The sequence below is a fragment of the Neovison vison genome, chromosome 4, assembly GCF_020171115.1.
Source record: "Neovison vison isolate M4711 chromosome 4, ASM_NN_V1, whole genome shotgun sequence".
NCBI lineage: Eukaryota > Metazoa > Chordata > Mammalia > Carnivora > Mustelidae > Neogale > Neogale vison.
The window spans coordinates 37551440-37577338 of NC_058094.1; the positions used below are offsets into that span (position 1 = coordinate 37551440).

Here is a 25899-nt window from a genome sequence, read left to right on the forward strand (position 1 = left end):
ATCTCTCTGATATGAGGAAGGGGAGATGCAATGTCGGGGGGTTGGGGGTAGAAAAAGAATAAATGAAACAAGGTGGGATCAGGAGTTAGACAAACCATAAGAGACTCTTCATCTCACAAAACAAACTGACAAACTGAGGGTTTGCCGGGGAGGGTGGGGAGGAAGAGGGTGGTGGGGTTATGGACATTGGGGAGGGTATGTGCTATGGTGAGTGCTGTGAATTGTGTAAACCTGGCGATTCACAGACCTGCACCCCTGGGGCTAATAGTACATTTTATGTTAATAAAAAAATAAAAAAAATAAAAAATAATTGTGTAAGTCTTCACTACAAACAAGTATGACAAAATTACATTATTATTTTGAGAGTGTTATCTGTACATTTTATAGTCATAGTTTCATACTTCAATTCGTAACTTCAGGTTAATAAAAGATAGCATAAAACTACTGAGAAATCCAGATGTACTTAATTTCATATTAGTCACATCCCTTCAACAAATTACTTGGTTTTTAATTCCTTTTGTTCTTATAAATAGTTTAATCTTTTTTTTCTTTTATTACCAATAATAACCTTCCTATTTTAGGATGATTTTTAATTTCCTATTTCTGACCTAGTTGACAATTGCCATCTTCTGAACCTATTAGGTTCATAAGTATCTCCTCTTAATCTCTGAATGACCTCCTTTTTTAAGCTCTAAGAACCATCTCAGCTCATGGATTATTACTGCACATATGGTTCATGAAATAGCTTTCATGACTTTGATATCGAATGATTCTTCACAACAACCATGTATGTGAAGTAAAATTCATTACTAGCCCCATATTACCTACAAGGAAATGAGGATCAGGTCTATGCAAAGGCCACCTAATGGGAACAAAGTTTCCATTGTTGGACCTGGCAACAGAATAGCATTTGGTCTCTACTTTAATTTTTCCTTATACATTCTCATCTTTGATCACTTACTTAGCACAAAATTTCTACTTTACATTCAAAATTGCTAAATGCTAATGACTTCAAAGGAAGTACTGCATACATGGTAGAAGATGAAACTGGAAAACACTTTTGAGAAACTAAAGCTTGTGCTAGTACAGTTCTTCAAGTTTCCCTATCCATATTCTAAGTTTTCATTTTATGAAATAATATACTTCTACGTTTTACTAGCAATCTGTACCTCAAAAGTTTCTTGGAACCATCAACTATTCCTTATGAATATGTCCCTACTATTCACTTATATAGTGATAAATTGAGATGAGAGAACTGGCATAAATTATCTCATGAAAAAGTCCAGATGAACTCAAGTCTTTCTATATCCTTTTCTACCAGAGTAGTCTAGAAGCAGAAAGTAGAAAGTGCTAGTATCTTTTGTTCAAATTTGCAATGGGCAAAGCTTTACATGGTGTCTGCCAAAAAAGCAAATTGGATCATCTGGTTCTGTGACACATAAGTATTGAATTTCAAGAAAGTCAATTTTAAAGAATTAAGAGATCTGGTGAATGGAGGGTAACAGGAAGAAGTATTAAAATTTGTGAATACAGAGGAAAGGTTATGATCCTGAGAGACACCATAATTATAGCTTAATAGCTCAAGTTCCATAAAATGGTCAATGTGAGAAACATGTAACATCTGATGTGCTCTCACAGGGGAATGTTAAAATATATGATGTATTAAAAATACCTTAAAATGGAAAAGACAGCAGGAAACCAAATAAGAGCAAATATTAACGAAAACACCCAATGGGAGAAAAAAAAGTATATTTATACATATCATATTTTTCCCCATTATGTGATGAATTAAATCAGTAACACAACATATGAAAGACCTATGACCTTAGAAATAAAAAAAATTTTTTTTAAATTTAAGTCAATAGTCCTCTAAAATTATAATTATCCGGTACATAACATTTTCTTTTGTGTTATTTCTTGTAAGTCTTTGAGGTAATCATATATGTTTTTTAAATCATTAAAGGTTTTTATAGATTGAAATACTTCAAAGAAATAGATACTCAAAAAAATCACCATGTTTTACTAGATAAGAGAATAGGACTTAAAATTTTAAATTTTTCCAGAAATGAAAAACAGACTCACTAAAATAAAATACATAATACATGGGTAAACTGCATTTTAGATACAGCTCAAGAAAAAAAATTAATAACAAACTAGAATATACATTTGAGAAAATTCCAGGAATGTGCTAAAGTAAATTTTAAAATGTAAAGTTTAAAAGAACAGTTAAGCGAAATAAGTCAAGCGGAGAAAGACAAATATCATATGATCTCCCTGATATGAGGAAGTGGTGATGCAACATGGGGGCTTAAGTGGGTAGGAGAAGAATCCATGAAACAAGATGGGATAGGGAGGGAGACAAACCATAAGTGACTCTTAATCTCACGAAACAAACTGTGGGTTGCTGGGGGGAGGGGGGGTTGGGAGAAGGGGGGTAGGGTTATGGACATTGGGGAGGGTATGTGCTTTTGGGTAAATTGGAATGGGAGATGAACCATGAGAGACTATGGACTCTGAAAAACAATCTGAGGGGTTTGAAGTGGCGGGGGGGTGGGAGGTTGGGGTACCAGGTGGTGGGTATTATAGAGGGCACAGCTTGCATGGAGCACTGGGTGTGGTGAAAAAATAATGAATACTGTTTTTCTGAAAATAAATAATCGGAAAAAAAAAAGCTGAAAAAAAAAAAAAAAAAAGAGACATGGAGGGGCAGGTCCAACATATTTAATTTGTATTCCAAAAAGAGAGAATAGAAACTAAGGAAAAGGAACAGTATTAGAGAGTTAATGGCTGAGAATTCTCCAAAACTGATGAAATATAAGAGCCCATGGATTCCAGAAGTGTAATGAGTGCCAGTTCAGATAAATACAATAAAATTCACAATCAGGTATCTCTTGGTCAAAGAGCTGATCACCTATGATGAATGAAAGATAGTAAAACCAGCTAGAGAGAACAGATGATGTATAGTATGCTAAGATATAGGACGTTGGGAGAGTTGTGGAAAAATATTTCTCTGGTATACCAGGAAAGTGGCTTAATGTATTTCTACATTGTCCACAGAAACATGGAAATGGAACAGTTATTTGTACCTGTCAGCTAACATAGAGGATTAAACACACAGAAATTGGGACACCTGGGTGGCTCAGTCAGTTAAACGTTTGCCTTTGGCTCAGGCTCTGGTCCCAGAGTCCTAGGATCCAGTCCTGCATTAGGGACCTTGCTCAGAGGAAGCCTGTTTCTCCCTTTCCCGCTCCCCCTGCTTGTGCTCTCTCTCTTTCTGACAAATAAATAAATAAAAATTTTAAAAAATGAATCTTAAACCCACAGAAATTTATAAAACCCTGTGTGAGGATTAAAAAAATTGACAATCAAAAAGTGCTAATCAAGTAATAGGAAAGTAATCATATATGTTAACAAAAACTATTCAGTTAATCTCGGAGAATAGCAGATGGTAAATAAGGAAAAGTATTGTTCTCCGAAATTGTTAGTATGCAAGAAGGCAGAGGTATGTGCCACCCGTACTCGTGAAAATACATGTTTAGGAAGGCTGTGGTCATTTTTCCTGGGCTCAGCAAAATAATGCTCAGTTCTTCTGCCCATCTTCCATACATTTTGGAATGACAGTATGGGAAATATTAAAGCAGTTTAAGAATCCTATTTCAAAAATTGCGTATTATGAAAGACCATATATAAACAGGAAAAATGGTACTAAGGTTTCCAAAATATTCCACTAAAAAGAATAAAAAGTGCTAGATGGTCTGTGTGTGCATCTAACAGTTTCTACTGAACATGAAGACTTTCTTGGTATGGCTTTACAGCCAAGCTTCAGATAGAAGATACGTGACCAGAGGATACTTACTTAAGTCTTGTTCTGGTAAACCCCTTGCAGTGGTTATTTCTCAATATAAAAAACAGTAATATTCATAGCCATTTATTATAAACAGACTACTATTTGGAAAGCTGTTATAATTTTATTAACTGTACTTATTTGTAGATATTCTTCTTAGTTTTAGATAAAGAATATTTATTTATAAAGTTTATTTGTTTAAGCAATCTCTATACCCAATGTGGGGCTCAACTGCAAACCCAAGATCAAGAGTCACACACTTAACTAAGCTAGCCGGCTACCTAGATAGAAGGTTCCTGAAGATAATATGAATTGTTTATAATTTAAAAATCAAATATATAATTAAGAGCTTAAACCTATTTTGGTGTTTTGTTTTGTTTTTTTCTCCAAATGAAACACTATCCAGTGATCTAATGCAGTTAAAATAAAATCCATACTCTCTTTGACCTATAAGGCCATTCATAATTTAGTCCCTTCCCTACCCTAAACTTTCCTTATTATTCTTTTCCTCCCAGCCAGCCACAGTCTTATGTGTGCAAAACTGATTTCTACTCAAAGATCTCTGCTCTTCCAGAACACTCTCGACACAAGCACTCCAGGAGTATTTGCATGGGTAGCTCATTCTTGCCCTTAGGTATTAGACTAGGCCTAATGTAAAGAAATTTCTCAGGAATCATGGAATGCTACATCAAAAACTAATAATGTGCTGTATGGTGACTAAGATAATATAAAAAAAACACCCCACATTAGAGTACATCTGTATCATTAAATAGTACTCAGCAATAAAAAAGGAACTATATATATATATATATATATATATATATATATAAAAAGACATTTCCCAGGGGCCCTTATCCCATTATATTGCCACATTACTCTCATGACATTTATCACTGTGTGAAAAACGGACTGAGAACACGGACTGAGTGTCCACCGTTGAGAACACGGACTGAGTGTCCACCGTTGAGCCAGGCCCTCTGCTAGGTACTGCAAAGATGAATGTGTGCAGCTCAGTTTAGCATAAAAAAATAACTAAAAAGAATCATAAGGTAGGATAAGAAAAATGATAGGGAGGGGCACCTGGGTGGCTCAGTTAGTTAAGCAGCTGCCTTTGGCTCAGGTCATGATCCCAGCGTCCTGGGATGGAGTCCCACATCTGGCTCTTTGCTCGGCAGGGAGCCTGCTTCTCCCTCTGCCTCTGTCTGCCATTCTGTCTGAGTCTCCCCCCCTCTCTCTCTGATAAAAAAAAAAAAAATGATAAGGAAAAAACAGGCAGGTGTGGAAACCTCCAGTAGGGGACCTGATTACCTTGTGAAGACACAAAGTATCTGTGAATAATGCTACAAGAACTACAACCTGAAATGAAGATAATTTTAAAGGTATAGTCAAATAAAATGCTAGTACAAATTTATTTTGGCAAAATGCAATAATGTTAAAATATTCTCATTCTCTAAACAAAACAAGGAGAAATAAACAAAAACTATCCCAAACAAACAAAACTATGGTTAATATATTTGTGATGGAGATCACAAGTATTACATTCATTTCAGTCTCTAAAAGAAAGTCTAAAGGGTATAGCTATATTGAAATATCAACCTAATTCAATTTTACAGAGATACTCAATTGTTAACAGCTCTGGTCATAGTTTCCAGTTGTTTTTATCTATAGTCTGAAACGCCTGCATCTAGTTCTACTTGATAGCTCTTTTTTCAAGGAAAAACTTCAAAATAAAATTTCATGGAGGAGGGAGAAGTCAGAGGACTGCTAAATGTTTCTCACAGAAAAGGACATTAGAAACTGAGAAAAACAACGGGAATCTACAAAGGGAAAAACGGACAGGGGATTTATGTTATTTTATTTCATTTTTAAAGCTTTAACAACATGTATTAATGTTCCAAGTGCAGTGCTCACAGAATAATACTGCATAATATGTAGAAGTTATGTCTTGTACATATACTTTTAAGTAAAAGTTGTTGATATAAACTTGTTTGGATCCTTCACTTAAAAACAAAATGTTGAAGGAAGGCAACCTAGCTATTTAAGGCTTTGGATCAATCAGGGCATTATTATCTTTCTCTCTATCGATCTATCTATTCAACCATCCATCTAACAAGTATGATGTTAGGGACTGTAAGAACTACAAATTAATTGACATTATAGAGGGTTTTAAAATTTTATGATACACTACTGTGATGATTATATTCTATTTAAATATTTTCTGATTTTTTGAGTACCTACTGTCAGTAATTGTGCTAAGAAACAAAGAAGAAGACTGGCCAAGACAGATCTGTTCTTATATCTATATGCCACCTATTCAGTTTGCCAAGGACACCCTTAGCTGATATGTACGGAAGAAAAACCACAGCCTCCTTCCCCTCACGTACATACAAGCGCCAATCACCATGTAAAAGGGCAACAGTGATGAGGTGTGTAACCTGCATATCGTGGACACTAGTACAGTTTATTTTAGTTCTCATTATTTCATTTCCTCAGGCTATAAAATATGCTTAGACGTTACCTGATTTCAAGCTTTACTACAAAGCTGTGATCATCAAGACAGCATGGTACTGGCATAAAAACAGACACATAGACCAGTGGAACAGAGTAGAGAGCCCAGATATGGACCCTCAACTCTATGGGCAAATAATCTTCAACAAAACAGGAAAAAATATACAGTGGAAAAAAGACAGTCTCTTCAATAAATGGTGCTGGGAAAACTAGACACCTATATGTAGAAAAATGAAACTCGACCATTCTCTTACACCGTACACAAAGATAAACTCAAAATGGATAAAAGACCTCAATGTGAGACAGGAATCCATCAGAATCCTAGAGGAAATCTCTTCGATATCAGCCACAGCAACTTCTTTCAAGATATGTCTCCAAAGGCAAAGGAAACAAAAGCGAAGATGAACTTTTGGGACTCCATCAAAATCAAAAGCTTCTGCACAGCAAAGGAAACAGTCAAGAAAACAAAGAGGCAACCCACGGAATGGGAGAAGATATTTGCAAATGACAGTACAGACAAAAGGCTGATATCCAGGATCTATCATGAACTCCTCAAACTCAACACACACAAAACAGACAATCATATCAAAAAATGGGCAGAAGATATGGACAGACACTTCTCCAATGAAGACACACAAATGGCTATCAGATACATGAAAAAATGTTCATCATCACTAGCCATCAGGGAGATTCAAATTAATACTACATTGAGATATCACCTTACACCAGTTAGAATGGCCAAAATTAGCAAGACAGGAAACAACACGTGTTGGAGAGGATGTGGAGAAAGGGGAACCCTCTTACACTGTTGGTGGGAATGCAAGTTGGTGCAGCCTCTTTGGAGAACAGTGTGGAGATTCCTCAAGAAATTAAAAAATAGAACTTCCCTATGACCCTGCAATTTCACTCCTGGGTATTTACCCCAAAGATACAGATGGAGTGAAAAGAAGGGCCACCTGTACCCCAATGTTTATAGCAGCAATGGCCACGGTCGCCAAACTGTGGAAAGAACCAAGATGCCCTTCAAGGGACGAATGGATAAGGAAGATGTGGTCCATATACACTATGGAGTATTATGCCTCCATCAGAAAAGACGAATACCCAACTTTTGTATCAACATGGAGGGGACTGGGAGATTATGCTGAGTGAAATAAGTCAAGCAGAGAGAGTCAATTATCATATGGTTTCACTTATTTGTGGAGCATAACAAATAGCATGGAGGACATGGGGAGTTAGAGAGAAGGGGGTTGGGGTAAATTGGAAGGGGAGGTGAATCATGAGAGACTATGGACTCTGAAAAACAATCTGAGGGGTTTGAAGTGGCGGGGGGTGGGAGGTCAGGTACCAGGTGGTGGGTATTACAGAGGGCACGGATTGCATGGAGCACTGGGTGTGGTGAAAAAATAATGATACTGTTATGCTGAAAATAAATAAATGAAAAAAAAATTCGCTTAGACATAGTAAAAATGGCTGCTAAGAGAAAAATAAACCAAAAGCGATTCACTAACAATGAACTTTAGTCTAAGTGAAAGGCATCAGAACACCAAGTATAAGAAAAGGAGTTGAATGAGAGAAAGCAAATCAGGGTTCTATACTTAGCTCTACTTTAAGTGACACTACACAAGGCATGGAACCTCCTGAAACTTGGTTTCTTATAATGGTTTTGTTTTGTAACAATTTGCTAAGAATGGTCCAGAGTTGAGAGAGAAAACTGCATGAGATCTAGAGGTATGAGGGAACTAAATGCTGGCCAATATTTTCTCAAAGTCATGCTTTGTAAAAGAGCGAAATTCCGACTCAGTGGTGTCGGCAGATTCCAGCTTGCTTTCCCTCTTCTTGGTTCTGTGACCAGCTTTTTTTCCTGATCACTGACCCTGCTGACTATGCAGGCTCACCCCCTCCACAGAGGCGACAGCCTCCCAAGGACTTCACTCCGAAACTCTGGTGTTCCCTCCAGTGGCTGGGCTGGCCTGTGACATGTGTCTGATCCACAGTCTCCTTTAGATCCTTACTTCACAGCTTCTTCCACAATTTAGCAAGGCCATATTCCTAAAATAAACCCCTTAGGCTAGAACACTTACAGTGGTTCTGCTGCCCTGACTGAATCCTAATGTATTCTCTCAACTGCAAAATTGAGGTTTTAGAAGGAAAAGATCTACAAATTTTAAAATGTGATCATTTTTATGCTTAACTTCCCTACTCCCTTCTCCCCCAACATACAGAAACTCCCTTCTCCCCCAACACAGAAACATGTTTTGATTAAAGACAAAAGCTGAGTAATGTGTGCAGCAGGAATGAATGAAAACCATTATAAAGGCTATTATTTAAAATTGGTCAAGAGAGGGAGCAAATTATTCTTCATGGAGTATCTTTTGATATCTTTTGAATTTTACCTGTAATCCAAGCAAAAATAGGATCATGTTAAGGTTCTGCTTATATTTCTAGCAAGATTAATCGGCACTACTAGGCTATATCAGATCTAAAATCTCTTGTCTTCATTTGAATCAGGATCTCTCAGAAACATTCCGCTACTGATCTACTGGTTATCCTTAATTGTGTATCATTCAATCTTTCATTAATTCACTCAGCTCTTTATTAAGTAGTTATTATGTGCCAAGCATAATGTTAAGTACTGGCTGTTCAGAAGTGAGTAAAACATGCCACATTTTCATACTCCTACCCTTTGGATCTACTGCTTTCTTAGTTCAAAATGTCCCTCACTTCTCCTGCCACTCAGACTCCTTGGAAACAAATTCAGAAGTTGTATACTCTGTGAGACATTCCCTGAAAAACCACTCACAGAGTGAATCATTCATTTCTTTCTTTAAATTTTCCATTTTGTACCTATGTCAATTTTAGATTTCTTGTGTAATGTGTCTGTCATATTTATTAGCCTGCGATGTCCTATGTACATGGAAGGTGTTCATCCTGATTTTGATGTAGCTCTTCTGTAATCCTAAACATCCTATACTTATGCTTAATACAGCACTTTACTCCCTGTACTCTAATAGGTAATTAACTATTAAGTCTTTGATTGGACACTGAGCTCTGTAAGGGACAGGAACATATCAGAAATTATTTAATTTTTTTTCTTTGTGTAAAACATTCCAGGGCATATAACTGATGTTCAAGTCTTAATTTTTGATATGCATGCCAAGGTCACTCAATGGTAAAATGAACAGTCTCTATGCTGGGACAAATGGCACTGGGACAATTGTATATCCATATGCAGAAGAAGGAAGTTGGACTTTTACCTCATACCATACACACACATACACACAAACACTCAAAATGAACCCACAATCTATAAGAACTAAACCCATAAAACTCTCAGAAGAAAACATAGACACAAGTCACTAAAAAGAAAATACCTAGGAATAAATTTAACCAAAGAGGTTGAAGATCTGTACTCTGTAAACTATCAAACATTGATTAAAGAAACTAAAGATATAAACAAATGAAAAGATAGTCCAGGCTCATGGATTGGAAGAATTAATATTGTTAAAATGTCCACACTACCCAAAGCAATATACAGATTCAATGCAATCCTATGAAAGTTCCAAGGGATTTTTCACAGAACTAGGACAAATAATAATAAAATTTGTATGGCACCACAAAAAACCCTCAGTAGTCAAAGCAATCTTGAGAAAAAAGAACAAAGCTAGAGGGTTCACAATTCCAGATTTCAAAATACACTATAAAGCTGTACGTACTATCAGCACAAAACAGACACGCAGATTAATGGAGCAGAATAGAGAGCCCAAAAATAAACCCATGCTTATATGGTTAATCAATCTATGACAAAGGTGGCAAGAATATACAGTGGGGAAAAGGTAGTCTCTTCAATAAATGGTAAAGAGACAACTGAACAACAGAAGAATGACGCTGGACTACCTTCTGACATTATATACAAAAATAAACTCAAAATGGATTAAAGACCTAAATGTGAGGGGCACCTGTGTGGCTCAGTGGGTTAAAGCCTCTGCCTTCGGCTCAGGTCATGATCCCAGGGTCCTAGGATCGAGCCCCGTATCAGGCTCTCTGCTCAGCGGGGAGCCTGCTTCCCCTTCTCTCTCTGCCTGCCTCTCTACCTACTTGTGATCTCTGTCTGTCAAATAAATAAATAAAATCTTAAAAAAAAAAAGACCTAAATGTGAGACCTAAAACAATAAAAATCTTAGAAGAGAATACAGGCAATAGTATCTCCAATATTGGCCACAGAAGCATTTTTCTAGATAGGTCTCCTAAGACAAGGGAAACAAAAGCAATTAAAGGCACAGCATAGGTAATATAGGGATATTGTAACAGTACTGTATGATGATAGATAGTAATTACATGTTTGGTGAGCACAGCATAGCATACAGAAAAGCTGAATTACTATGTTGTACATCTGAAACTAGTACAACATTGTGTGTCAACTATATGCAAATAAAAAAAATTAAAACATAGGATGAATCTTCATGACCTTGGATCTAGCAATGGATTCTTAGATCAATTATAAAAACCTGTGCAAAGATCATTATCAAGAAGAGATCATTTATAAATTATATATCAGATAAGGATATAGCATTTAGAATAAATAAAGAGCTCTTACAAATCATCAACAAAAAAACAACTCAATTTAAAAATGGGCAAATGGCTTGAGTAAACATTTTTTCCAAAGAAGATATACAAATGGCCAAAAAGCACATGAAGGGATCAACATCATTAATCATTATGGAAATGCAAATTCAGGCCATACCCAATAGGATGGTTATAGTTAAAAAAAAAAAAAAAAAAAAAAAAAAGTAATGTTGGTAAGAATGTGGTGGGATTGGAACCCTTGAGCATTGCTGGTGGGATTGTAATTTGGTTCAGTTGCTGTGAAAAAGAGTTTGGCAGCTTCTCAAAAGTTAAATATAGAACTACCATATGACCATAAAATTCCATTCTTAGATATATATTCCTAATACCTGAAAACAGGTACTGAAACAGATACTGAAACTTGTATATAAATATCCACAGCAATATTATTCATAATGGCTAAGAAGCAGAAACAGCTCAAATGTCCATCAGCAGACGAATAGATAAACAAACTGTGGTATTATTTACCTACAGTGGAATATTATCTAACAGTAACTAAGAATGAAGTATTGATGGGACCCCTGGGTGGCTCAGTTGGTTAAGTGCCTGCCTTCGGCTCGGTCATGATCCCAGGGTTCTGGGATTGAGTCCCACATCAGGCTCCCTGCTCAGTGGGGAGTCTGCTTCTCCCTGTGCCTACTGCTCCCCCTGCTTGTGCGCTCTCTCTCTCTCTCTTTCTCTCTGACAAATAAATAAAATCTTAAAAAAAAAAGGAAGTATCAACACAAGCTTCAATGTGGAAAAACCTCCAAAACATTGTGTTAAGTGAATAAGGCGGACACAAAAGAACACCTGTTGTATGATTCCTTTCATATGAAATATCTAGAATAGATAAATCCATGGAAATAGAGAGCAGATTGCCATTTGCCAGGCACCATGGAGAGAAGGGAATGATGTAGAAGAAAGTACTTAATGGGTAAGGGATTTTACTTTAGGCTATAGAAAGTATTTTAGAATGAGACAGAGATGGTGGTTATAGATAAGGGTGGTAGTTACACAATATTGTGAATGTACAAAACACCAGTGAATTGTCCACTTCAAATGGTTAATTTTGTGTAATGTGAATTTCAAACTCAGTTATTAAAACACATAGAAACACAAACTTTATTTCAATGAATTAAAGGAATAAATAGGACAGATACAGCTGAATTAAGGCTAGATGGTCATAAAGTTTCCTAGGAAAATAAGGCCCAACTTTTTTGTTGACAGAATATGTAGTTTTTAAGATAATGTATAAGGGCGCATGGGTGGCTCAGTCAGTTAAATGTCTGCCTCCAGCTCAGGTCATGATCCTGGGATAGAGCCCCATACGGGGTTTTCTGCTCTTCTGCCTCTTACTCTCCCTCTGTGTGTGTGCCCTCTCTCTGTCCCTCAAGAATATAAATAAAATCTTAAAAGAAAAAAAAAAAAGATGACCTATAAATTATGTAAGCTGGAACGTCCTGAACCTGAAAACTGAATGGAGTAGAGGAAAGCTAGAACTTGACCCTAACGCCTACCACGTGATGTTTACAGATCAGGACTGGTATAGTGCATGTAAGGTGTGCACCAGATCCTCCATGTAGGACCAGCTGCTGGAAGTGTTGCCTGCATCCCTCTCCTGAAATGTAGGAAATTTTTCACTCAAATTTGCACCCCTATTCAGGAACATGTTCAATCACTTATCAATGAAAGGCTGTAATAATACATTTATATATTTTATTTGAGAGAAAGAGAGTGGAGGGGGAGAGGGAGAGAGAGAACCTCCAGCAGACTCCCTGCTGAGCACGGAGCCCGACACAGGGTTTGATCCCATCACCTAAAGATCAGGACCTGAGCTGAAACCAAGAGTTGGATGCTTAACTGACGGAGCCACCCAGGTGCCCCTGCTGACAATACATTTCACACTATGAAAGTGCTCTGTACTAGGGATAAATCGATGGACAAGGATGGTGAAGATCTGTCTTCAGGATCAAGACAAAGTATAGAGATAATTAGAATTAAACATTCAAATGATATGTTAAGAGCACACCAAAGAGGTATTAACCTGCTTTTGTGTAGGCTCAGGCAAAGACTTCCTGGAAAATATGAGGCTTCCTGAGGCTTGATGAATGATGGGAGTTAGGCAAGAGAAAGAGGGGAGGGGGGAACTCTCCAGGCAGGGATCATGTATCAAGGTGTAATAGCAAGTGACAAACCTTATTTTCAGGAAGCTGAAAAAAGCTCATTATGAACAGAGCCACAGGGAAATCAGAAAAGAATGAGGGTAGCTCTAGAAGAAGCAGCTCATATAGAGCACAGACTGCTACTTGGGATTTGGTTTTAGACACATTATTTATCTTGGTTAGGCCTCAGTTTCCTCATGTAGAATTAGGGAAAATAGTTCTCATCTAATATCATTACTACAAAAATTAATTTAAATAAGTTCAGTAAAGTGATAAGTATTATATAATCCATTATTAAAGTTGTTGCTATTATTAATGTCAAGACATAGATAAATACAGTTTTGGTGGTAAAAGGACAGAACCCCAAAGCAATCAGCATTGCAAAAGGATTCAACAAAGTCTATATATAAACAATGTTTTAAAGAAATTCAATCAAATAAATCAGCATGGTATGTTATAAGCAACAGATGTTAGTAAATTTTATAAGCAAAAATATATGTTAAAAAATGAGAAAATAGTTAACAATTTTTAAAATCATAAAGACCTCCAGGTTTACAATATACAAAAGTTTTTTTTTTTTTAAGATTTTATTTATTTATTTGAGAGAGAGAGAGAGAGCATGAAAGGAGAGAGGTCAGCGGGAGAAGCAGACCCCTGCCAAGCAGGGAGCCTGATGCAAGACTAGATCCCGGGAATCGAGCCCCGCATCGGGCTCTCTGCTCAGCAGGGAGCCTGCTTCCTCCTCTCTCTCTGCCTACTTGTCATCTCTCTCTGTCAAATATATAAATAAAAAATCTAAAAAAAAAAAAAAAAAAAGACTAGATCCCAGGACTCCAGGATCATGACCTGAGCTGAAGGTAGTTGCTTAACCAACTGAGCCACCCAGGCACCCCTATAAAAGTATTTTCAATGCCTAGTATCTTTGTTCTAGCAAACAGTTCTCTCTAACTGATGAGAAATCATGAGCAGCCTGGGTGAGAGGGCAATAGCTCTACAAATCTTATTGCTCTTGTTCGGGACTAATTCCTTTAAAAATGTTCTCTGTAAACATAGGTGCTTCAAGTTAAAGTGGACTAAAAAAATAAAAGCAACCCAGAGCTTTTGTTACTTTTCTCCTCTTATCATCATAAACAGAAAGGAGAGACTTAGAAAAAATAATCTGACCTTGAATACAGTGGATTTCAAGGGAAAATGTGAATGTATCCTTAGTCTGAAGTGAAACCTTTCATCAAAAAAAAAGCTGACATAACCTTAAATGTGTAATAAGTCCAGTGTAACAGTTGGTAGGACCAGAAGATTTCCAAGCAAAATTATTAATGCAGAAGTGGTACCCCAGCACTTAGGTTGGGCATGCTGAAGACTGTAGCATTAACCGTTCTTCTGGCAATGAAACAGTAGAAAGTGTAGAATGTTTCTTAATAATTTCCTACCTGCTGGCCATATTCCACTCAAGGGCTGGGTTTTGAGAATTTCTTTCACTCTCGGTTAGCACCCCTCCTGTGCCACTTTCCTTCTCTGGTTTTAGTTGATCCCACTGTGCAGTACCAATATTGATGGACTGCAGGTCTATTTGGTATTGTCTGTCTTCAATTTCTGATCCAGGGTCTCGAAGAATTCCCAAGTTCAAAGCTCTCCTGTACAGGTGATGAAAAAATGTAAACACATAAAATATTCTGTTTATTTTGTTCACTAACATAATATCATTACCATTTTTTCTTCCTTTGGATTACTGATGGACTCACTGAGTTAATCAAATCTCCAAGGCAAGTTTTAGGAAGTAACTAGTAGGATGACTTGAAAATGTACCCTAAACTTATGTACAGTAATCTACCCTATAATGATTTTTTACATTGTGTTCAGCAATGTACTGTTTTCTAAGTACTTTCACATCCATGATTTCGGTTCTTGAGCTGCTGTGGAGGCTCTATTTTTATCACCATTTTTACTAAAGAGAAAATAATTCAGAGAGGTTGAAAGACTTAGGCAAAGGTACTGAGGTAGTTTGTGACAAAAACACAACTTAGACCCAGGCTTTCTAACTCAAAACCCAGTCTTCTTTCCAAGGCTAATCATCTACCTTCTTAAGGCCTTTCATGTCTCCTGAGGAAAGAGAACAGAACTTTGTCAATCTACTGTACTTCCCTAACCCTTGCCCTAACCTAAGCAACTTGCTAACCCAGCTGCCACACAGACTGAACTGTTGAGAAGACTATACTGTTTCCATATGGAAACACACAGGATTATTGGCCCATACAGAGTTGAAACTTTGACTTTACTGGACCCAATGCTAAACAAGGAAATAAAATCATCAGTGGCATAAAGCTAAATTAGAGGAAGTAAATTATTACATTTTTTGTGAGGGTTTTAGAATGAAAATAGCAAAGAAATATGGTAGGAAGAAAAGAACTGGGTTCAGGGTTTGGAGGCTAGATAAACCTATATTTGCATGAGTTTGGGAACATTCAGTTTTGTTGGTTCACAAATTTTTAAAGTGAGTCACCAAAAGGAAAATAATATTAGGTCCCTATGGAAGTTTCAATGAACACAATGATATAGAGACGAAAAATAACTTCTCTAGTACAAGTACTAAAAAAAACCCTACAATTGCAGCAATTTGAAAAAAATACAATTAAATTAATTACATCAACTGAACACTAAAGAAATTAATTGATGGGGGTGGGGTGGGGAGAAGGAAGCATGGGTCTTCTTCTGAAAACTACAGAAACTCCAATTAAGACTGTGCTGTGGCTAAGTTAAGCAGTGTGGGTCAGACCATGTCCCCGAAGGCTGGTCAAATACTGATGGAAGGTGGGTAACTGCAGCGACTCAAGATGGCAGGTGTCAAGGCCAGCTGCTGAGGAATGGAGACAGCATCTGTTGGGCCAGGTGAGGTTCTACTGCGCCAGACAAGGTACCGGCTGAAGCTGATGAATTCAAGTGAAGAAAGGGGCTGGGAAGGAACTGGAGCTGAATGAGCAGGCAGTTCAGGTAGGGTGATATCAGAGAGAGTTACAACAGAGAACAGGGAAACAAACAGGCATCAGTCTAGAAACCATAGCAGAAGCCAGAGAAAGAAATGGGATGAATTCTCATTTCTAAAGTTAAGAGCTCAACTTGTTGTTGTTGTTTTTCTTCTCTTTTCTAACTTACAAGAATTGCAATCTAGGAACGGGGATGCAAAGAAAAATAGCCTAAAATTTTACTTGAAGCAAATAATTACATTAGAAATACAGCCCATAAAATGGGATATGAACCTTTTCAATTTGTCCTGATGAAAGTAAAGAAAAAAGAAAGCATGACGGTAGAGATGAGAGGGCATAACATTTAGAATAACCCCATTTTGGTATAATATTCTCGTTTTACCTTGGTATCGGTATAATTCTGCTTAAAGGCCCACCTCAGACTTCACTTTCTATGAAGTCTTTCCCAACCAACCTTTCTCCAAACTCACTTCTCTCAAATCTGTGCTCCTGGGGTTTCTCTATACTAAAAGCACAATAACATCACAATGACATGTAAGTTTTTCCCAATATATCATACATTTCTTGAAGTCAAGAACTAACTCTCCTATCAAGCTATCAGTAAATGCTGTTTCGTTCACTGATTTGAACAGACACAAATCTTGACAAATCTCAAATGGAGAACCTATATGTCCATAGCAGTAAGAAAACAGTTTTTAAACAGCAAACTTTTGATTCAGATGCACATGAATTCAGATATACAGTAAACATCTTGGGCAGTTAGTGGCATAGCCTATTTCTTAGATTATTAATCCCCATACAAAAGTTACATTTCCTTATTTTAAACTAGCCAATGCTTTCTACACTTTAAATAAATTCCCTAAACATATTTTTAAGGTGAACTAAAATACTTTAAGAATCCTTGAAGAAAAAGTATGTTAAGAAATACAGTCAGTGCTATATTAAAAGACAAAGTAACTCAGCCCAGCATTAACATCAGTCTATTTCCCTTGGCACATGGATGTTGTATAATCACAAGATTAAAACCACAAAACATCGAGTTTCATATCAGAGTTTTTCATGTAGGCTAGAAATATCCTACATTTTTTTCTTAGTCTTAAATTGAGCTGTATTTCTCCTATCTAGAATGCTTGACAAAAATTTAAAGTTACCTTTTTAAACACATCTTAGAGGTGGCACCAGAGAACAGAAACTTCAAAGTACCCCTCACCGCCCCGCTGACCCCGCCAACCCCGCCAACCCCTCCCAAAGCGAAACCAGGAAAACTAATAAATAAGCACCTGCCAAAGCCAGCTTTTGCTCTTAGGTTTTCAGCTGAATCCTGCAGACACTGATTTTTTGCTCTGATAACTGCATGGGAGATAAAGCTCAAGGCCCACCCAAGATGATGAATCAACTTAATTGCAGACCCTACATATAAAGCTGGGGTCACAGAGGGCTACACATGTGGTCAAAGCGTGAATTAAAAACAGCCCTCCTGGGGAGCCTCTTGGTGATAGAGCAGTTCAGGATCTTGATTGCAATAGTGGTTACAAGAATCTACATGTGATAAAACTGCACAGAACTATACACACCTAAACACAAGGAGAACCCAGAGAACTGCTGAATCTGAATACAGCTGTCGACTATACTGATGTCAACTTCCTGGTTTTGAAATTGTACTACAGTTAGGCAGGAGGTTAGGCAAGACTTAAAATGACAAAACTCTCAGAAGAAAACAAAGGGGGTAAGCTCCTTGGCATCAGTCTTGGCAATGATTTCTTGGCTTTGACCCCAAAAGCAAAAGGCAACAAAGGTAAAAATAAATAAGTGGGAGTACATCAAATTAAAAAGCTTCTGCTCATCAAAGAAAAGTATCAACAAGATGAAAAGACAACCTCTGAAATAGAAAATTTTGCAAATCCTATATCTGGTAAGGAGTTATATCCCAAATATACAAGGAACTCATACAACTTAGTAGCAAAAACACAACCAATTTTAAAATGGGGAAAGGATCTGAAATACACATTTTTCCAAAGACATACAAATGGCCAACAGGGAAATGAAAAGGTGCTCAGTGTAGGGCAGTGAAAATACTCTGTATGTTACTGTAATTATGGATATGTGTCATATGTTATTTATCTGTCCAAATCTACACATGTAATGCCAAGAGTGAATCCTCATGGAAACCATGGAGTCTGCATGATTATGATGTGTCACCATAGTCCATCAGTTGTAACTACGTACAACTCTGCTGGGTGGGGGATGTTGGTAAAGCTCCCAAGTAATGAGCTACACATAAAAAGGTAGAATAAACTAAAAAAAAAAAAATTAAAAAAATAAAAATAAAAAATAGAGAGAAGGAAATAAGAAGAGAAATCAATGAAATAAAAAAGACAGGGAAGGATCAACGAAGCCTAAAATAGATAAACCTCCAGTAGTCAAGAGAAAAAAAAAAAGAGCTAAAGACAGAAAGCCTAAGAAACTAAATTTGCAATTTAAAAAAAATCACAACTATGATGCTGCAGAGACTAAACAGATAAGAGGATATTAGATTTCTAGTAACAAAGATTTTACAACTTATTGTGGGAAAAAGAATCTCTTATCTAATTTATCACTGTCCCCAAAGATAATTCTTAACCTTTCACCATGGGATGAATACAAAGGTTGCCCTCTCATTTCTTCCACTGCATATAATGCTACTTTCTCCTTTCATAAATTCTTTTTCTATGTAAAAAAGACTACTTTAAAACTATATCCTGACAGTTAAACCTGCTGGTCATGTAATAACTAGTGAGAAGCAACCATGTACTTCCCTATTCTGTTCCTTACTCAAGACTGTCAACTCTATCTTCCTATCTCAAAGGCCACTAAGCAAACTTGCATTCCCTCATTCAGAGAGTATTTAGTGAACATTGCGTGCCAGGCCCTGTGACAGGCCCTAGGGATGCTGGATCCCTCTGTGGTCCCTGCCCTAATACAGCTTACAGTCTCATTGGGGATTTACAGGGAATAGCAAAAAGAGTTAATGCTATAAAAGGTTAGGTATAGAATGCAACTGGAAGTACAAAAACGGGACCCAGATCTAAGGGACCCAGGAAAGAGGAAGCAGTGCTTAAGGGAGTTCAAAAAAAACCAAAAAACAAAAAACAAAAAAACCCAGCCAAACTTCATTCCATATAATGAAAAAATTAAAAAAAAATATTTCAGACAGAGGAAACAAGAGGTTCAAAGGTCCAGAGGTGTGAGAGCACAGCATATCCAGAAAACCTGAAAATGTTCTGAACTGTTGGCGTGGAGAGACGTATGGAAGGAAGTAAAGTCACAGACTAGTGAGGCTTCAAGTCAGACAGGCCCTTCCCTCAGAAAGTGGCCGAGAACAGCACCAGGCCCAGACACTGGGAGTGGAGGGGTGTGGCCCACAGGTCACACTTGCCTAGCAAATTGGCATTTTCTCCTCTGGCAAAAAGGTTACAGAAATTATTTATTAGCACAGTAGTCAAGACTAGAGAAAGATCTGAGTTTCTGTCTTATTTTAAGAACTAAGTGAGATAAGGAGCCCAGCATACAACTTGACACATCATAAAAACCTCAACGACTGTTAGAAAAAATAAAAAATCATCCTACTTTGATTCTCTCTTCAGCCTCTGTATAAAATATTAAATAACAGTGAAATAATTAGAAAGCGAGAGGAAGAAAGACTCACCGGATAAAGTACACATTTGGATTCTGAAAAAACAAAAGCCTAAAGCAAACAGCAGCACTGACTTTCCATTGAATTAATCAAACTGAGTGAATTCCACCCAAGGTATTTTTTTTTTCCTTTTTAAGATTTTATTTATTTATTTGACAGAGAGAGACACAGCAAGAGAGGGAACACAAGCAGGGGGAGCGGGAGAGGAAGAAGCAGGCCTCTGATAAGCAGGAAGCCCAATGAGGGACTCGATCCCAGGACTCTGGGATCATGCCCTGAGCCGAAAGGTAGATGCTTAATGACTGAACCACCCAGGGGCCCCTCTACCCAAGTGTTCTAATTTGTTCTGTTTCATCAATCTAAAAACATTTTAATAGTGTTCTGGGTTAGTTTGTAATAAACCCCCGACTTTCTAAGACAGGAAACAGTTCTTTTTTTTTTTTTTTTTTGTAAGAAACAGTTCTTTAAAACTGTTTAAAAAACAGATTTTCTTCAATAATTTCTTAGTCTCCTGAGATATCGAAGCCAGAAAAGAATGTATTCTTGTACATTTTCCCAAGTATAAAATGTAAATCACTGTTACAAATAATATAGGTAGGCCATTTGGCTTATTAGCTTATTAATATAAAGATGAAATATATTTTAAAGATTAGCCCTTATTCACAAACTTTGTAAGTTTGGTTTGAGTTTTCTCTGACAGAAACAAATGCAGGGTAATTTCTTTCAGACTTAGATAATAAAATCTAATTTTTCTAATTACATAATCCGTATGACTTATTTTCAATTCTTTAAAGTCAGAAAACACACAGTGGCTCACTGATTTACTTCATTTTCCACAAAATATTTGTTCTTTTTTTTTTTTTCCCTCATCTTGAAATACTCACTGATCTTTATTTTTTAAAGTATAAGATGCCCATTTTGGACATTCAAGTAATTTATTTTTCAATACTAAATTTAAAAAACCATTCAAAATGTTTTCATTCAAATACTAGATGTAAACTCCTCTTAAGCACTCTGAGAGGAAGATGTCTTGTGAAAGATGTATTTAATTAGATCTTTTTTAAAGGTGTAAATACATATAGTCACAATTTGAAGACAATTAATTTTCATTTTTTCAAATGCTGGAAATCCTTTTACAACTTTTAAAATGTGGTATTCCCTAAGCAAATGACTTTTAATTTAAAAATAGCCAGTTAGAAGTGAAAAACAAGCCAATATACATACAAACATAGTTATAAGATGAATAAGTAGTTTTGGGGATCTAGTGTATAGCATAGTGATGATAGTTAATGGTATATAGTAAGAGAAGATCTTAAGAACTTTCATAAAAAAAGATAACTGTAAAATGATGGCTGTGTCTAATTAGCTTGATTGTGGTAATAATTTCAAACTATACACATATCAAATGATCACTTTATACGCCTTAAACATATACAATTTTTATTTCTCAATTTATCTCAATAAAGCTGGGAGAAAATACATGAAAATACCTTTTTAAGAGAAGCTTATATTGTATTACTTCCTAATTAAGTTTTTTCCTAGAAATGTTTGATATCATAAATGGAATAAAAATTTGTCTTAAATTCACATACCTCTAAAAAGCTCTATGAACTTTGCTCTTTATCCTTATTACAGTCTTTAAGACCTTTTAGCAATTCAAATCAGGAAAGGGGGTGAGTTAAGATGCCCATAACTTCCTTGCCCTTAACACAAAAAGCTGCTTTATTGGCTAAAATGTAGGAGTTATAATTGTAATTGCTTTGCCCTTCCGAAACTCATCTCCCATACCATTTGAACCATTCAGCAGGTGGTGTAGGAGGATAAACTAAAGTCTGCAATAGTTGGTCAATAATATAATCATAAGGAACCAAAGAAGACTTTAAGTATATAACAGGAAACATAGCTTTAATGTTTTCCTTTTTAAATTGATTTAGTCTGGGTCAGGCCTTTTGTATGTTTACATAAGGAACAGCTCATGTTGAACCATTTATACTGCTCACTGCTGAATAGGCATATCTTTCGAGTTCACTGTGAAGAAATAGAATTCATTACTTACAGCTCAGTTGAGATCTACAAAACGTTAAACAAGCCAGAAAATAGGAATATAAAAAGAAGTAAAATTTATATACATTGATTCAATTAAATTAATCTGCATTTTTATCACCAAGTATCTATAGCAACAGTAATTTTGAGAGTATACAGGGTAGGGGATTTAAATAGTTGACCGGGCTGAGGACTACTGCTGATTTCCATGTCCAATGGCAGGGGTTCTTGTCCTCAGAGGGTAGAAGAATGACCTGAGAGCTTGTTAAAAATGTTAAGTTCCCACCTGCAGAAATTCTGATTCAGCAGGTCTGGACTGGGACTGAGGAATATGCCTTTCCCCTTGTTTGTTTGTTTGAATGCAAACTAGCATTTTTATTGATTTTAAAACCAAATTCTAATACTGAGAGCAATACTTCTTTGACCTGGAACATCATAAATCTAGTATCTGAAGTGAAAGGAGCAAAGACAAGAACCAGTAAACCCAAGGCTATTTCTTTTATAAACCAGAGAAATTAATACTTGTCCTGCTTCCTTCACAGAGTTGTCTCTGCTAATTCACTTCACCCTTGAAAGCTGGGTGTCTATTTTCTCACTTCCATGTACTTTGCCATAAGCCTTGACACATAGGAGGCTTTTAATATATCAAGTTGAATAAATAACTAATATTCTTCTTTCTTTATTTCTCTTGAGGACTGTAAGCAATCATTTTTTTCTTATTCTCTTCTGTACCTTGAACCTTCAGACAAATTATGTTGAAGTTAGTCTCCTTGGAAGAGAAAGAGGCTCTCCCTAAGACCCTGCATCCTCTCCGGCTAGCACCTTTTCTCTCACAGTCCCTTTTAACCAGAAACTTATCTTTCTCACAGACCTGTACCCCCGGGGATAAAAATATATTATATGTTTATTAAAAAATTTTTAAAAATTAAAAAAATTTAAAAAAAAAGAAACTTATCTTTCTCTCAGTATTTCTATTTCCTCACAATTTATTTTTCCTAACCAAGAACAATCAGGTATTACCCCTCCTTCTCCTCTGAAATTTTCCTGGAAAAGATCCTCAACTGATTTTCTAATTATCAGATCCAGAGGATGACTTTTAGTCATTAACTCACCTGTCTTTTCTGGGTATTTGACAATTCAAAATGGCAGCAGAGCACGCTGGTGAAGAGCACAGACTGAACACTTAGCCTGCCGGGATGGATGATTCTAGCTCTGCCACCTACCATTGGGTACCTTTGAGCAAATTAGATTTACTGTGCTTCATTTTAATCATCTGAAAAGTGAAGTCAAATGAGCTCCTTCATGCCAAGTAATACCTGACACAGAGTAAATGATTAATATATACTGGAAGCTATTATTATAACAATCTTTCTCATTATTAAAATTTTCTTCCATGAACTTGTGTACTTCCACACTCCCTCAACTGTCCTTCTCTAATTTCCTTTACTGGATTCTTTTTTTTTCTGTTTGTCCCATTAATATTAGACTTCTAGGGCTCCATCTTCAGATTTTATGTTTTTTATATATTCAGTAGCATGACTGATTCACAAATGCCACTATATGTATTCCTCAACTGTATCTCCAATTAAGGAGATAGGTTTCCTAGAATCCCCTTACATTTTCTGGCCCAGCCCATTTTATGATGAATGGCATACATTTGAAAAACAGTTGGCTACCACTAGAGTTCCATGGTCAAAGGAAGCACAGTATAATTAAACTGTATTAAAAACATGAATTTTATTTTTTATTTTGTTAAGATTTTACCTTTAAGTAATCTCTACACTCAACAAAGGGCTTGAACGTCGAAGGCCAAGATCAAGAGTCACACATGTTCTTCTAGTTGATTGGGTCAGCCAGTTACCCCAAGAGCTTGAATATTAATATCAAAATTATATTCAAATTCTGGTTCTATCATTTACAAGATATAGATCCTTGGAGAAGTCAGCTAACTCAATGAATATCAGTATCTTCTCTAACAGGAAAGTGGTACCTAGTTACATAGGATTTCTTTGGGATTTAATCTTATAATTTTAATTAACATGTTTACTAACCATACATGTCACCTGGTTAATGTTATTACTACAGTGTATAAGAAAGAATCCACTGCTCTGCTTTCAGACTGAATCCACTCATTTCATTTATAAAATCCAAAAATAGACTGATGATACAGAGACTTTAAACAAACAGGCCCTATGATAATTCCTTGAGTATAAACAGAATATTACATAACAAAGTGATTTCTCTAGATTTCTAGTCCAAGTGATAAAATGAACACTAAAACATTCATCATGTATTTCATATTCTCACAAGAAAGAAGGAGCAAAAATAAGGAGTTATCCAATTATTAAATTATTTTTTAAGAATTTCATAACTTTTAGAAACTAAAATTCATTTTTAATTAATACAAACTTTTAATAAATAAATTCCACTTTAACAAATGGTTTTATGATGGGGCAATAATAAAACTCACTTTTTTCAGTTAGACAAAATTAAATGATCACGTACACAAATCCACAAAATGGAGTGTAAAATAATAATGACAGGACAGCAGTATTTACCAGTTTTTTTTTTTTATGGGTAAATTATAGGCAATTTCATTAATATAAAGAATACCTCTTTCTGAAAGTTTCTCAAAATATCCTCAGTGGTTAAGAAAATAAGAAGCTAGATTTTCACATTTTATCTTAAAGAAAATATATGAGCTTTGAAGTTGTTTTTTTTTTTTTTTTCCCTCTAGCAGTCAGACCTCAGCTGGTAAGTCTTCTTTTGCTCACAAGTATATAAATGGGGTATATATTTACAAGACAATGTAAGAAGATACAGGGTATACAATGTATGGTCAAAGTGAAAAGTATACCAAACTACCCCAAACAATTCTCATCACATTAGAAATATATTCCAAAGAAATGAATTAACTGAACATGTACTACATTGAAAAATTTGTTGATGTGATCAAAGGACCCTTATGTGATCTCAGAAAAATTACGGACAGACACACTACAATATAGAGAAATGAATATGCTACTTCAATTTTGTAAACTATCTATTTTTTAAAGATTGATTTATTTAAGAAGGAAAGAGAGAGAGAGAGAGAGCACAGGAGAAGGGGTAAGAGAGAGAGAGAATCTCAAGCAGGCTCCCTGTTGAGCATGCAGCCCAATATGGAACTCAATCCCATGACCCTGAGAACATGACCTGAGCTGAAATCGAAAGCTGGATGCTTAACCAAATGAGCCACCCAGCTACCCCTATGTTACTGATCTTTAGTAACTTTGATCATTCATTTATCAGAAGGTTTTTGAGCATGCAAGGATATAAAGTGATCTATATTAAGAATTGTTTGAATAAGCTAAGAATAAATCAGGCCAAACCTACTTTTTTTGGTTTAATGATAACATTGAGAAAACAACATCACTATTATAAAACTTGATGTTATAAAGATGGGCGAATGACTAAGTTTAAATTCTTTTAAAAATATATTGGAGAGATACGGACTTGACGAAAACATAGTAAAATGGATTTAGAATTGGCTTTTTACCAAATCCAAATAATAACTATTTGGAGTCAAGTTCCTAATAACATGACAGAAGATTTGGCTCAATTCAATAGCTTTTAGCATTAGTTTTAATGAATTCATATAAATCAGCCTTATCAAATTTGCAAATGACAAATATATATAATACTATACCTCAAAATACTGGAACAGAGTCAAAACTAATAAGATGAAATTTAAGAGGAACAAATGCAAAATTCCATATATAGGTTCAAACAGCCAACTCTACAAATACAGGATGCGAAAGAGATTGCTTGACAACACTTCACCAAAAAAAAAAAAAGAAAGAAAAGAAATAAGAACAACATAAGAAAGCGTAGAAGAGTTAGGCTGGCTTATGAGAAAGAAAAGAAATATCAAAACCATTGTTAAATGTCATTGCAGCCTTTTAATTTTTAAATAGCATAACACATACCATGCATACACTATAAAGTTTCAGAGGATTAGGCAAACTCTTCCTTATTACACTAACAAAGAAGTGTAATTCTTACACACTATTCTTACATTAATTTTTAAAAACTAAAATTTAG

The 25899-nt window shown here is 35.9% G+C and overlaps 1 protein-coding gene across 6 annotated transcripts in view; it reads right to left on the reverse strand.

Annotated features, from left to right (window-relative positions):
- The window catches only part of VPS13B (vacuolar protein sorting 13 homolog B), a 770530-nt gene that overhangs the window by 272423 nt on the left and 472208 nt on the right, over window positions 1-25899 (reverse strand). For all 6 annotated transcript variants that reach the window (XM_044245211.1, XM_044245212.1, XM_044245209.1 and 3 more), the window contains exon 31: window positions 14550-14753. In XM_044245211.1, the coding sequence (XP_044101146.1) occupies window positions 14550-14753 (204 nt within the window). The remainder of the gene's footprint in view (window positions 1-14549; window positions 14754-25899) is intronic.